Source organism: Anomaloglossus baeobatrachus, chromosome 5 (genome assembly GCF_048569485.1).
Source record: "Anomaloglossus baeobatrachus isolate aAnoBae1 chromosome 5, aAnoBae1.hap1, whole genome shotgun sequence".
NCBI lineage: Eukaryota > Metazoa > Chordata > Amphibia > Anura > Aromobatidae > Anomaloglossus > Anomaloglossus baeobatrachus.
The window spans coordinates 109,219,869-109,234,533 of NC_134357.1; the positions used below are offsets into that span (position 1 = coordinate 109,219,869).

At 47.6% G+C, this 14,665-nt stretch overlaps 1 protein-coding gene across 4 annotated transcripts in view; it reads left to right on the plus strand.

Annotated features, from left to right (window-relative positions):
- The window catches only part of PCGF5 (polycomb group ring finger 5), a 169,227-nt gene extending 154,787 nt beyond the window's left edge, over nucleotides 1-14,440 (plus strand). For 3 of the 4 annotated variants that reach the window (XM_075348753.1, XM_075348755.1, XM_075348754.1), the window contains exons 9-10: nucleotides 8,839-8,916; nucleotides 11,443-14,440. In XM_075348753.1, coding sequence (XP_075204868.1) covers nucleotides 8,839-8,916; nucleotides 11,443-11,490 — 126 coding nt within the window. In that variant the 3' untranslated portion in view covers nucleotides 11,491-14,440. The remainder of the gene's footprint in view (nucleotides 1-8,838; nucleotides 8,917-11,442) is intronic. The other variant, XM_075348756.1, reaches the window with a different exon arrangement.
- Nucleotides 14,441-14,665: the final 225 nt, after the last annotated feature.

Below are 14,665 nucleotides of genomic sequence, written 5' to 3' on the forward strand. Positions count from 1 at the left end.
AAGTCGCTTGGGGTATGTGTCTTTCAGTTTTCCACATTGAGAGACTGAAATTCTTGCCTATTCTTCCTTTGCAAACAGCTGGAGCGGAGTGAGGTTGGATGGAGAGCGTTTGTGAACAGCAGTTTTCAGCTCTTTCCACAGATTCTCGATTGGATTCAGGTCTGGACTTTGACTTGGCCATTCTAAGTGGTACTTTGTACACTACGACATCGCAAGCCGATGCTAGCAATGCCGAGCGCGATAGTCCCCGCCCCCGTCGCACATGCGATATCTTGTGATTGCTGCCGTAGCGAACATTATCGCTATGGCAGCTTCACATGCACTTACCTGCCCTGCGACGTCGCTCTGGCCGGCGAACCGCCACCTTCCTAAGGGGGCGGGTCGTGCGGCGTCACAGCGACGTCACACAGCAGGCGGCCAATAGAAGCGGAGGGGCGGAGATGAGCGGGATGTAAACATCCCGCCCACTTCCGTCCTTCCGCATAGCCGGCGTGAGCGGCAGTGACGCAGGTAGGCGATGTTCCTCGCTCCTGCGGCTTCTCACATAGCGATGTGTGCTGCCGCAGGGGAACGAGGAACAACATCGTACCGTCGCTGCAGCTACATTATAGAAATGTCGGACACTACATCGATAATACGATTACGACACTTTTGCGCTCGTTAATCGTATCATTAATGATTTAAACACTACAATATCGACAGCGACGCTGGATGTGCGTCACTTTCGATTTGACCCCACCGATATTCCACCTGCGATATCATAGTATGCAAAGTTCCCCTAACACCTGGATACGTTTATTTGTAAACCATTCCATTGTAGATTTTGCTTTATGTTTTGGATCATTGTCTTGTTGAAAGACCAATCTCCATCCCAATAGAATAGAGGAATAAAGCTGGGCTCAACTGAATGTAGGTGCTTGAGGGAAAAAGGGATTTCAAATATTATAACTAATCCCAAGCACACAGATGACACAGGGGTAATGCAAAAAGTGATTTATTTAATTAGACTAGCTGCAGAAAGAAGCGCCACAACCAAGACAGAACAAAACCAACGTTTCGGCCGGTGTGGGCCCTTATCAAGGAGTTGTGTGTCATGAAAACATGCATAGGACGGTATAGACAACGTTCGGGGACTGCGGAGGACCTGCGGCGTCTTAATATCAGCAAAAATTGGCAATAGCCAAGGTGGTGTGGGTGAGGGATAGAATGGAGGAAGAATTGCCTTGAGGCAGCCAGGAATGGGGACAGGGTCCCAGAGGATAATATGGTCAGCAGGGCAGTGTGGCAATTTTTGCTGATATTAAGACGCCGCAGGTCCTTTCTTGAATTCTTGAAAAAACCCTTTAAACAGGCAAACATGAAGAATAATGTCTGCCTCCCTATAACTCCTATCCCCTTCTATAGAATATTATGATCACTGTCATCTCCTATCTGACTAATGGGAAAATCTATATTCACTGAAGACACATTTTACCCTTGAAAGATGATTCATGCAGGAGAAAAAATAGATTTCTCTGATAGGATATTTTACAAAGTTTCTTATTTTAACATCTACTATTGATTTCTGGGGAAAAACAGACCCAATGATGGTTACGCGTTGTTACACTCATGACCCTGTTGAGCTTTTATTTACTAAATTAAGTCACTACAAGATGTGAAACAAAAAAATAGGAAGGAACTTTACTATGTCTGCTTGTGAGAAGGAAGGGATTAGTAGAGATATCGAGACTTGTTGGTCCTCTTCTCTGTGGCCACAACCACCGTGCTCATTCAGAAATGACAAGTAAATGTCTAAGTTCAAAAGAGGAAGTGGGTCAGGAAAGGGGAAGAATGCAGAAAATTATATTCATGACAACGCAAGCGTGGTCAACAGAAACCATCAAAAGCCAAAACTTAGCAAAGTCAAAATGCGGGAGCTCATTATAATTTCCATTAGGCAATTTGGTAGCACAACAGTACTATATATTATTATTATTATTTATTATTATAGCACCATCAATTCCATGGCGCTTTACATGTGAAAGGGGTGTACATAATAGGGACAAGTACAATAATCATAAACAATACAAGACACAGACAGGTACAGGAGGATAGGGGTCCCTGCCCGCGAGGGCTCACAGTCTACAAGGGATAAGGGAGGATACAGTAGCTTAGGGTGGAGTTGATTGTGCGGCGCTGTATCAGACTGAGGGTTACGGCAGGTTGTAGGCTTGTCGGAAGAGGTAGGTCTTCAGGTTCCTTTTGAAGCTTGTCAAGGTAGGCGAGAGTCTGATGTGTTGAGGCAGAGCATTCCAGAGTATAGGGGAGGCACTGGAGAAATCTTGGATGCGATGGTGGGAAGAGGAGATGAGAGGGGAGTAGAGAAGGAGATCTTGTGAGGATCGAAGGTTACGTGCAGGTAAGTACCGGGAGACTAGGTCAGAGATGTAGGGAGGAGACAGGTTGTGGATGGCTTTGTATGTCATGGTTAGTGTTTTGAACTGGAGTCGTTGGGCAATGGGAAGCCAGTGAAGGGATTGGCAGACTGGAGAAGTCGGGGAGTAGCGGGGGGACAGGTGGATGAGCCGGGCAGCATAGTTTAGAATAGATTGTAGGGGTGTGAGACTGTTAGAAAGGAAGCCACAGAGCAGGAGGTTGCAATAATCCAGGCGGGAGATAATAAGAGCTTGTACTAGGGTTTTTGCAGCTTCTTGGGAAAGGAATGTACGTATCAATAGTAGTATTGTTGCTGTGTGTTTATTTCACTGGCTAGAGTTATATATTCTTATAGTGGCAGCCAATGGAAACATTTGTATTTACCTTCAGAGGCTAAAAAACGTGCTTTGTTCATATCCTCTTCACTCAACTGCAGGGTCAGAAGAAAGAGTTTTCAGATTCTAAATCGAACCAATGTATTTGTGAGGTACACAACTCTGCTATTGCTGCCTTTATAGTGAGGGGAGACCAATCTTGGATATTCCAAAGGCCATATTTAAATTGAAACTTGGAGACTTTTATTATTATTATTAACCTGTGTTTTGTGTTGTAAGTGAAACAATTTTCAGTTTGCTTACAGCGCCGCCAGAGTAGTTTTCAGAAATAATGTTGAGCCAGAATTCTATGCCTAGAATACAGCAGGGCAGTGGGGAAGCAGAGGGAGCTAAAGGGGCGAAGTGATAAACCTGAGCTACAGCAGAGTGAGGAAGGACACAGCAGAGAAGTATGTAAGGAACGGGAGTTGTTAGCCTGGTCTGGCTACAACAGAGCAGAATACAATGTGTTGGATATTGGAGCTGGATCAGTGGAGATGGAGGAGGAGCTAGTGGGGAACATCTTTAGCCAAGCTACAACGAACCAGGTGGGAATTAGGTGGATCTGGAGGGGTGAAAGCATAAGCATGAGCTATAGCAGAGTAACAGCTAGGAGGAGTGTAAGGGTATGTGCGTACGTTGCGCTCTGCCGTGACAAATATTCTGCAGCGTTTTTTCACTGCATGTGTGTTTCAAAACGCAGCCAAAACACTGCATTTTGGATGTATTTTGAATACAGAATGGATGCGTTCTGGATGCGTGCTCTACCATAGACAGAGTGGAAAAAGCATCCAAAACGCACAAAAGAAGTGACATTTTGCTTTTTTGAACGCATCGATTTTGTCAAAAATTTGGCATCCAAAACGCTGCGTTTAAAAACGCAACATGCGCATGGAATTTGCTAAATTCTCGTAGACTTTGCTGTGGACACAGAATGCATGTGTTTATGCTCCAGTTTAAAACGCTGCGTAAACTCATGAAAAAACGCAACGTGCGCACACAGCCTAAGGGGTACTTTGCACACTACAATATCGCAGGTGCGATGTCGGTGGGGTCAAATCGAAAGTGATGCACATCCGGCGTCGCTGTCGATATCGTAGTGTGTAAATCCTTTATGATATGATTAACGAGCGCAAAAGCTTCGTAATCGTATCATCGGTGTAGTGCCCGACATTTCTATAATGTAGCTGCAGCGACGGTACGATGTTCTTCCTCGTTCCCCTGCGGCAGCACACATCGCTGTGTGTGAAGCCGCAGGAGCGAGGAACATCTACCTGCGTCCCGAGGCTCATGCCGGCAATGCGGAAGGACGGAGGTGGGCGGGATGTTTACGTCCCGCTCATCTCCGCCCCTCCGCTTCTATTGGCCGCCTGCCATGTGGCGTCGCTGTGACACCACACAACCCGCCCCCTTAGGAAGGAGGCGGTTCGCCGGCCAGAGCGACGTCGCAGGGCAGGTGCGTGCACGTGAAGCTGCCGTAGCGATAATCTTCGCTACGGCAGCAATCACAAGATATCGCTGCTGCGACGGGGGCGGGGACTATCGCTCTCGGCATCGCAAGCATCGGCTTGCGATGTCGTAGTGTGCAAAGTACCCCTTAGTCTGACTACAGCAAAGCAGCTGAGAATAAGGCCATGTGCGCATGTCTGTGTATTGCATGCATTTACATTGCGTCTAGTACTGCAGCGTAAACGCATGCGTTCTGCTTCCCCAGCAAAGTCTATGTAACTTGTGGAAATTCCATGCGCACGTTGCGTTTTAGAACACAGCGATTTGCATGCTGAAATTTGTGGCCGAATTGCTGCGTTCTAAAAAGCAACATGTCACTCCTTTTGTGCGTTTTGGATGCTTCTCCCACTCTGTCTATGGCAGAGCAAGCATCCAGAGCGCATAAATCCTGCATCCCTTCCGTATTCTAAATAATTCCAAAATGCAGCTTTTCGGTTGCGTTTTGAAACGCACATGCAGTGACAAAACTGCGGAATATTTGTCACGCAGAACGCAGACGTGCACACATAGCCTAAAGGGGATCTAGAGAAGTGAAGTTGTAAGCCTGACCTACAGCAGAGTAGTGTGTCTGAGGAGGACCTAGAGCAGCGGAACTGGAAGACTGACTATAGTAGAGTAGTTGAGAATTAGGGGGATGTAGAGGGGTGGTGTTGGAAGCCTGAGCTAGCAGAGTAGGGGATCCAAGTAGAAGCTAGAGGGACGGAGCTGTAAGTAAGCCTGACTATAACAGAGCACCTAGGGTGGCATTGTAAACCTGACCTAAAGCAGAGTAGCAGATATGAGGAGGAGCTGGAGTGGCGGACTTGTAAGCCTGACTATACCAGAGCAGCGGAGGAGGAGGAGCCGGAAGAGTGGCACTGCAAGCTGTGCCCAGACCAGCAAAAAATTTGGGGAGCTGGAGTGGTGGAGTTGTTAGCCTTTTGTAGCAGCAGAGCAGTAGGTGGGTGCGGGAGCTAGAGCAATAGAGTTGCAGGTCCGTGTTACAATGCGATAAGGAACACTTTTGGCTTCTTGAGCAATGTAGTTTTTCAAGTATTGCTACTGGAATGACACATCCCGCGAAGGAGCCAAACAAAGAGCAGTACAACCTATATATATAATTGCCTTATTCTGTCTGTCTGTCTGTCTGTCTTGCTCCAAAATTGTGTCCTTACGGTGACAAACAGCGGATTGGCCGCTGGGCTCGCCATGGCCCCGCCCCCTCCCCCACGGATTGGCCGCTCGCCTCGCCTCAGCTCCGCCCCCTCGCACGGATTGGCCTCTCGCCCCGGCCCCCTGCACGCCTTGGCAACTCTGCCACGCCCCGCCCCCCTCACGTATTGCACGCTCGCTCTGGCCCCGCCCCCCGCACGCATTCCCCGAACCGACTCCCAGGTGAGTGCTGTACCCCCGGGAGCCCACATCAGCGTACGCCGGCGTACGCTGGTGTGGGCTCCCGTGCGAGCGGGGGGCGGGGTACGCTGGTAACCATGGAACACATCGAGTAATATTGTAGCATGGTTACCAGAGTACACCGGCTCCCAGGTGAGCGCATCAAGGTCCTGCAGCGGCGGAACACACACACGCACACACATAAGAACAGACACACACACACACCTCACACACACATCAGATCGCATCCACACACTCACAACATCCCGTGATATCGCTTGCTTCTCGGCGGTGATACTGTGCGTGCAGTGACCTTCCAGGACCTGCTGGAGGATCACATGGCCGGAAGCATGTGGTATCTCTGGATGTTGTGATTGTGTGAGCGCGTATGTGCGATATCGTCAGTGTGTGTGTGAGTGTATGCGATCGGATCTGTGAGTGTCGGCAGAGGAGCACGGCGTGCAGCACAGCTGCTGGGACCGCCCACCGGTGGGCACAGGGAGAAGTGGGGTGTGTGTGTGAGTGTATGCGATCAGATGTGTGCGTGTATACTGTCTGATGTGTGACTGTGGAGCACGATGGGGGGTGCACAGCATGGGGGATGGAGCACGATGGGGGGTGCACAGCATGGGGGATGGAGCACGATGGGGAGTGCGCAGCATGGGGGATGGAGCACGATGGGGAGTGCGCAGCATGGGGGATGGAGCACGATGGGGAGTGCGCAGCATGGGGGATGGAGCACGATGGGGAGTGCGCAGCATGGGGGATGGAGCACGATGGGGAGTGCGCAGCATGGGGGATGGAGCACGATGGGGAGTGCGCAGCATGGGGGATGGAGCACGATGGGGAGTGCGCAGCATGGGGGATGGAGCACGATGGGGAGTGCGCAGCATGGGGGATGGAGCACGATGGGGAGTGCGCAGCATGGGGGATGGAGCACGATGGGGAGTGCGCAGCATGGGGGATGGAGCACGATGGGGACTGCGCAGCATGGGGGATGGAGCACGATGGGGAGTGCGCAGCATGGGGGATGGCGCACGATGGGGGGTGCGCAGCATGGGGGATGGAGCACGATGGGGAGTGCGCAGCAAGGGGGATGGAGCACGATGGGGAGTGCGCAGCATGGGGGATGGAGCACGATGGGGAGTGCGCAGCATGGGGGATGGAGCACGATGGGGAGTGCGCAGCATGGGGGATGGAGCACGATGGGGAGTGCGCAGCATGGGGGATGGAGCACGATGGGGAGTGCGCAGCATGGGGGATGGAGCACGATGGGGAGTGCGCAGCTTGGGGGATGGAGCACGATGGGGAGTGCGCAGCATGGGGGATAGAGCACGATGGGGAGTGCGCAGCATGGGGGATGGAGCACGATGGGGGGTGCGCAGCATGGGGGATGGAGCACGATGGGGAGTGCGCAGCATGGGGGATAGAGCACGATGGGGAGTGCGCAGCATGGGGGATGGAGCACGATGGGGAGTGCGCAGCATGGGGGATGGAGCACGATGGGGAGTGCGCAGCATGGGGGATGGAGCACGATGGGGTGTGCGCAGCATGGGGGATAGAGCACGATGGGGAGTGCGCAGCATGGGGGATGGAGCACGATGGGGAGTGCGCAGCATGGGGGATGGAGCACAATGGGGAGTGCGCAGCATGGGGGATGGAGCACGATGGGGGGTGCGCAGCATGGGGGATGGAGCACGATGGGGGGTGCGCAGCATGGGGGATGGAGCACGTTTGGGAGTGCGCAGCATGGGGGATAGAGCACGATGGGGACTGCGCAGCATGGGGGATGGAGCACGATGGGGAGTGCGCAGCATGGGGGATGGAGCACGTTTGGGAGTGCGCAGCATGGGGGATGGAGCACGATGGGGAGTGCGCAGCATGGGGGATGGAGCACGATGGGGGTGCGCAGCATGGGGGATGGAGCACGATGGGGGGTGCGCAGCATGGGGGATGGAGCACGATGGGGGGTGCGCAGCATGGGGGATGGAGCACGATGGGGAGTGCGCAGCATGGGGGATGGAGCACAATGGGGAGTGCGCAGCATGGGGGATGGAGCACGATGGGGGGTGCACAGCATGGGGGATGGAGCACGATGGGGGGTGCGCAGCATGGGGGATGGAGCACGTTTGGGAGTGCGCAGCATGGGGGATAGAGCACGATGGGGACTGCGCAGCATGGGGGATGGAGCACGATGGGGAGTGCGCAGCTTGGGGGATGGAGCACGTTTGGGAGTGCGCAGCATGGGGGATGGAGCACGATGGGGAGTGCGCAGCATGGGGGATGGAGCACGATGGGGGGTGCGCAGCATGGGGGATGGAGCACGATGGGGGGGTGCACACCTCCCCCCAAAACACACACACCGCCACACACGCACTGCACAACACACCACACACACACTGGGAACCACAAACACTGTCCTACACAGACACCCACACACACAGACAACGCCGCACACACACAACACCCAACACACAAACACCGCGGCACACACAAATATACGCACATACCGCACAACACACACATTACACAAAACATACCTCCCCCAAAACACACACACCCCACACCCACACAAACCACGCAACACACACACAAACGCTACAGACACACAGCGCTCCACAAACAACGCAACACACAAACAACACCGCTCTCACCCCCCGCCACACCCAGACAACACCCAGAACATGTACAGCCCCTACACAAACACTTGGTAACTACACACAACAACATCTATATAACAAAAATCACTACACGATACATAAATTCTAGAATACCCGATGCGTAAAATCGGGCCACCTTCTAGTTATATAATAAAAGTCAGTTAAAAATCCAAATAAAATATAAGCTGTTGAGCTGTGGCTAGAGAGCTGCGCTGGAGCTTAGATTCTGAATATTATTATTTCTGATAGATAGGAGTTGCTGCAGTACGAGGGTTATCGGGTCGGTTACCCTGGTACACACAGCCTTTCCTAGATTCATGAGTCATATGTGGAGATGGAGAGTAATTAGTTCTGACAGTTGTTTTCTGTTTTATGTGAAAGGTACAAAATATTGATTTTTCTTTGCCTGCTGTTTTAGAAGCTTTTTCTACAAAATATTTTAGCGATCGCTCATTTGTACATGCTGTTGTGGATGTCTTGTTCTAATAAGCACATAATCTCCTTCACAGTTTCAATGTCAGAACAATTCGACAGCTCTACACATGTCGCTCAGTGATATTGCGCCTGTTACAGAGACATCCTCAACCGTATGTATAAATCTGATCTTATTAAATGTAAAAACACATTGCACAGCCTTCATGTGATAAACGAGGAGCCAAGCACAAAAACATACATTCCCTCTATTCAGTATTGCTTACACATGCCTTTAGCAAATCTGTCATTTATCATACTTTTATCCATCCTGTGCTCATCTCACCATAGACTACTGCTTACATTTTACATCATTTTGTATTTTCTTAAATGTATCTTACAACCATGGTCCAGTGTCCGATTAAGATAATAGATGGGGGGATCCATCCCTTGAGTAAAGGCCCCGTTACACGCAACAACATCGCTAACGAGATGGGGTCACGGAACTCGTGACGCACATCTGGCCTTGTTAGCGAAGTCGTTGCGTGTGACACGAGCGACCGCTAATGATCACAAATACTCACCAAATCGTTGATTGTTGACATGTCTTTCATTTCCCAAGTATTGTTGCTCGTTTGGGACGCAGGTTGTTGGTCGTTCCTGAGGCAGCACACATCGCTACGTGTGACCCCCCAGGAATGACGAACAACAGCGTTCCTGTGTCCTCCGGCAACGAGGTGGGAGTGACATTCATGAGGCTGCTCTCCGCCCCTCCGCTTCTATTTGTGTCCTGCTGTTGTGACGTCGCTGTGACGCCGCACGAACTGCCCCCCTTAAAGAGGTTGTTTGGCGGCCACAGCGACGTCGTTAGAAAGGTATGTTGGTGTGACGCGTACCTGCAATATTGTTCGCCACAGGCAGCAATTTGCCCGTGACACACACACGACGGGGGCAGGTGCTATCGCTAGCGATGTCGCTGTGTGTAAAGCAGCCTTAAAGGGGTGGTTCACCCATATTTTCTATTGTCTAGATCGATATTATATTGAGAAACAATGTTTCTCTCAAATACCTTGTGTTGGCAATAGTGCCTGTGAGAGGCGCTATTGCAGACCGCTGTTCACCGTCCAGTGACGTACCCGTCCAATGCTGCCACGTCACATCCGTGCGGCCGGCTACAGTCTTCCAGACTCTGAGCCGTGAGCGGTGTTTCACTGCTGTCACAGCCCATTTGCTCCTCCCTCCTCGCAGAACGCTGCAAGCAAGAGACGTGCTGTGAGGGAGGAGGAGGAGGAGCAGGGAGCAGATGGGCTCAGAACGCAGCCGGCCGCACGGATGTGACGTGGCAACATTGGACGGGTACGTCACTGGACGGGGAGCAGCGGTCTGCAATAGCGCCTCTCACAGGCACTATTGACAACATAAGGTATTTGAGAGAAACATTGTTTCTCAATATAATATCGATCTAGACAATAAAAAATATGGGTGAACCACCCCTTTAAGGGGATAATGACAGTCATGTAAAGTTATGTGCCAGACCTGGCGGTCCCGAGTGTAGGATTTTATCACTGTATAATAGCAATATAATGTGGACTCTTAAAAAACTAGAAGAAGACTGCAGAAGTAAGACATTCTTACTAGTATATTCTGTGTCTTATTAATTAACAATTTGAAATTAATATTTAATATTTTTCCCTACATTTTTTTTACATTTTTCTACTGCCATCATCTGATATTACTGGTAGAACGGTTGGACTCTGACCACTGGGACCCCCGAAAATCCCCAGACCGACTGCTCTTCTAGATCCCTGTGTGAATGGAGCTTTTATGATTACATTTACTAGCATGTTAGGATCTTCGGCAGTCCCATAGACAGTGAATGGAGCGGTAGCATTTATGCTTGAGCACCACTCTATTCACACTCACGCAAGGGCCAATGGATCTTCCGTTCTAGCAATTTATACGTTAGACCCCACTGATCTATCAGTTGTCTCCTGTCCTTGGTACAAGTGAAAATTGGTAATACCCATAATACCTCTGTAAATGGGTTTTATTTTTTTATGTTGATCAGTTTGCGCTAGTTGAAAATAAAAAAAACTTCCAATCCCTCACCTTTCCCTGCTCCAGTGGAAAATGTGCCACCACAGTAGTGTCTCATGACAGACTGCAATGTACATGACTGCTGCAGCCAATCACTGTGCCCATCAGCTCTACATCATCATCATCACTGAGCCCAGTAATTGGCTGCAGTGGTCAAATGTGCTGTAGTCGTGATATTACTGCTTCAGCATGTCCTTAAAGGAGTAGTCACCTCTCGAAGATCCTATCCCAATATGTAGTAGGTGTAATAATAATAATAATATTAGTAAATACCTCCAATTAGAAATGTAGTATTGTTCTCCTTATGTCTCTTACCTCATGTTCAGGGCATTACAGGACCATAGGTATCATTGGTTATGACCACTCATAGTGACAGTTAGTTGCTCGCTGAACCAGGATAGTGTCTTTATTCTCAATGAGCACAAACTCTTAAAAAAAAAAAACCTTATTTCTTTGAAAGCAAATACACAAGTATCTACACTAGTAACTATATGTAACATGTACACAAGTAGCAGTTGGCAGAGAAGCAGATAATAAGGAGTGCATGTGTATTTATGCTTTGTGCGTTACCTAATGTCTTGTGTTTTGTTTTCGTTCCTATTTAGGCTTATCCCATGGTTTTGCAATATCGACCAAGAATTGACTTTGGTTAATCGGTCGGAAACACTGAGAAGAATCCTGCACTATATGTTTACTCATCGACAGATTGCACAATGAATGGATGTGCCTAATGACATGGACTGAAAGGACACTGTCTATTTTACAGCATGCAGAATATGGATGTGGTCTCTTTCCAACCCACCAGTAGTGTCACCTGTAGCGATTGTCATAAAACCACCGGCCTGGCTCCTAAATGTGCTAGCCACTGGCTGCTACATCAAGCTTTGGTGGATGTAATAGTCTACGCAGACATCTTATCTGGTTAGAGCCAACATATTTGTACCACTGCTACTTTAACCCCTCGTGGCTTCGTCATAACCAAGTCTTTGGTATAATACTCATAGTTCGTACTGTAGTGAAATCTATAAGGGTTTCCTATGGATAATTGTAACTGACAATACCTAGAACCTATATGATTCAGAATCTGATTTATATACTGTCATTTTAAAGGGGGTGTTAACATTAGATTAGCCCCTGAGATCGCTAGAATGGAGGACCACATTGGGGGTGAGGAGAATTTTGTATGGATCAGCGATCCAGCATTTTCTCAGCCACTCCATGGAAACTGTATAGGAGCTTTAGAAAAAGCCGAAGTACTTGGCTGCACCTTATAGAAATTCCCAGTAAGTAGCAAGTCCTGCACCAGAACCTCCGATTTTATGATTACTAAGGACTCCTGACACCAACATGTCATATGTGCTGTCTCCTCTTACCGGCTATGTATAACACTCATTAAAAAGAACCTGTGACCAGTGAATGCCCCTCTGACATACAATAATTGGGGAATGGCTTAAAGGACAACTATTCAGTATAGGAATGCGTCATTGTTATGTCTGTACTAACTTGCATTTCCCCCACAATAAGTCCATAAGGGCCGGTTCGGTCCAGGCTCATGAAGGAGTCTACTGTACAGGAGTCCTGTCCTGGCATTCGCATGTAAATCATGCACATGGGTCATTGGGGGGCTTACTGCAGAAGAATGCTAGTGAGCATACCCTGGAGTCCCAAGCTTGATGAAATAGTAGTGTGGACTATTATTATTATTACTTTTTTTTTTTTTTTTTTAAATGTACCATTTGTCTGGTAAGCTGTTTTCTGAAGTTCAGGAGGGTTTTCAGTGGTTATGGATGCCATTTAAGTCAGTTGGGAGGATGTGTATATACATAACCACCTCAACATTTGATATAGGGACATGATACCTTCCTACTGGTGGGGAGCCAGTTACTGAACCTTGCTTACAGGGGGGTTGCCCACTACTGTACAACCCTTTATTAATAGACCCAGAGAGGGGAGAAAAATAAAAAAAAATATATACTCTCCTCCCAAACCGGCCACGCTCCTCCGTAGTCAATACTGCTCTGCTTGGACAATCTATGAACACTGCAGACAATCACTGTGTGACACCCTAATTGGTTGTTGATTACAGCTGACTGACGGGCAGCAGTGCTGATTATGGAGGAGTGGAGCCAGTCTGGAAGGTATCTACTTTTTTATTTTTCTTTATGTTTTGGGGTTTTTTTTCTCTCTGCCATAGGCCAATTAATGAAGAACCCATTTAATTTGTCCAAATTAGTAATGGACAACCCATTTAATTTGTCTCAGGTTTCACACAGTCATGTTTCACAGTCCGAATACAGACCTCATTGCGAGGAACAACTGTGGGTCTCCAGACCTGTCCATAGACATATATGAGGCAGTCGAGTTTGAGTCAGGAAACCCATGGCAAGAACTTGCATCTCAGGTCGAGCATGGACCATAACACACTGATATTCAGAACCGGATTTAACGGGGTTTTCTGGGGCTTGAAAATAAAATCGCCAAAATTATCAAATGAGGTTTTTATCATTAAAAAAAAAATTAAAAATCCCCATTGCTCCTTAACTGCTGCTTTCCTAAACCAATTGCCTGACATTTTGATGTCTGCCTTTTCCATTTTGACCATAGTAGCTCCTCAGCTTCTTCAAACTGAGATATTGAGTAAGACAAAAACCCTCTATTTATTACACGATATTAGCACATTATAAGCAATGGGCCACCTCTGCTATTTCCGTATAGTCCAAGCTATATTTCTCTTGCCGGCTAAATCTAACACCCGTCTGCCCCATGTGTCCAAAGCTTCACATACTTATTCCGTTCTTCTTTGCCAAATGTTTAATTTGCATTAGTCTTCCACTTTTTTTTTAAATAATTTATTAAATGCAGAAATAGCGCAAAAAAAAAAAAATCCTTGAAAATTCCATTTCTTGACCATAATTGACATAATAATAATACGCGTGGTCTACAATCTTCTCCCATAGTAATGTTGATGTTTTGTGTACTTTTATTTATACCCGTTCTATATTAGTGCGTCTCATACAATCTGTAGATAAGCCTTTTAAAGACTTAAGTTGGTAGCACTTACTAGTATTATAGAAAACTGTGTGCCTCATTGTACAGTGATATATATATAATAAATATGAAAAATACCTAGAAATGTATATATGCACTGTGCGCATTTAGGAAAGATTCTGTATTATTCCCTGTGTGGTGAGCCGGATATATTTTCTTATGTATGTACCTTAACGACTTGCTGACAAATATTTTATGTAATATGGAAAGATGCCTTCAACATGTAACCAAAATAACTGTACGACTACAGAGGATAATCTCTATTATAAATGATAGTTCCATGACCAAATTCCTTGCACTACCACGTCTGAAGAAGGGACTCGATGTCAGGAAGTATATTTTTCTAAGTTATTTTCAGTTGAAATTGTATTTTGTACCTGTGAAAGAAGTGAGGTCCTCGCCTATTCTCTCATTTCCTTTCAGATTGAAATTTTGTAACGTTGCTCAAATTGAAATGGGTTTTATAAGAAATGGCACATTTTGTAAATAGTCTAAAGAGATGAACATCTATCTAAACAGTTTACTCTCATATAAAACTGGATTGTTGGTATTATACCTGTGCGTTTGTATTTTATTTATTTATTTTATTGTTGCGCTCGCACGTGATAAATCGGTCACAAGTTGCAGATGCTGTATCAGGTATATAAAGAACTCAGGGCACCTATAGAAGAATGTGGAATGGGGCTCAACTCCACCCCGATTATGTAAAATAAGTTCAAAACATATTAAAGTTTACAGGTATTTTGGTCCCCATTGTGTCATGGGTCTTTTCCTAAGGTA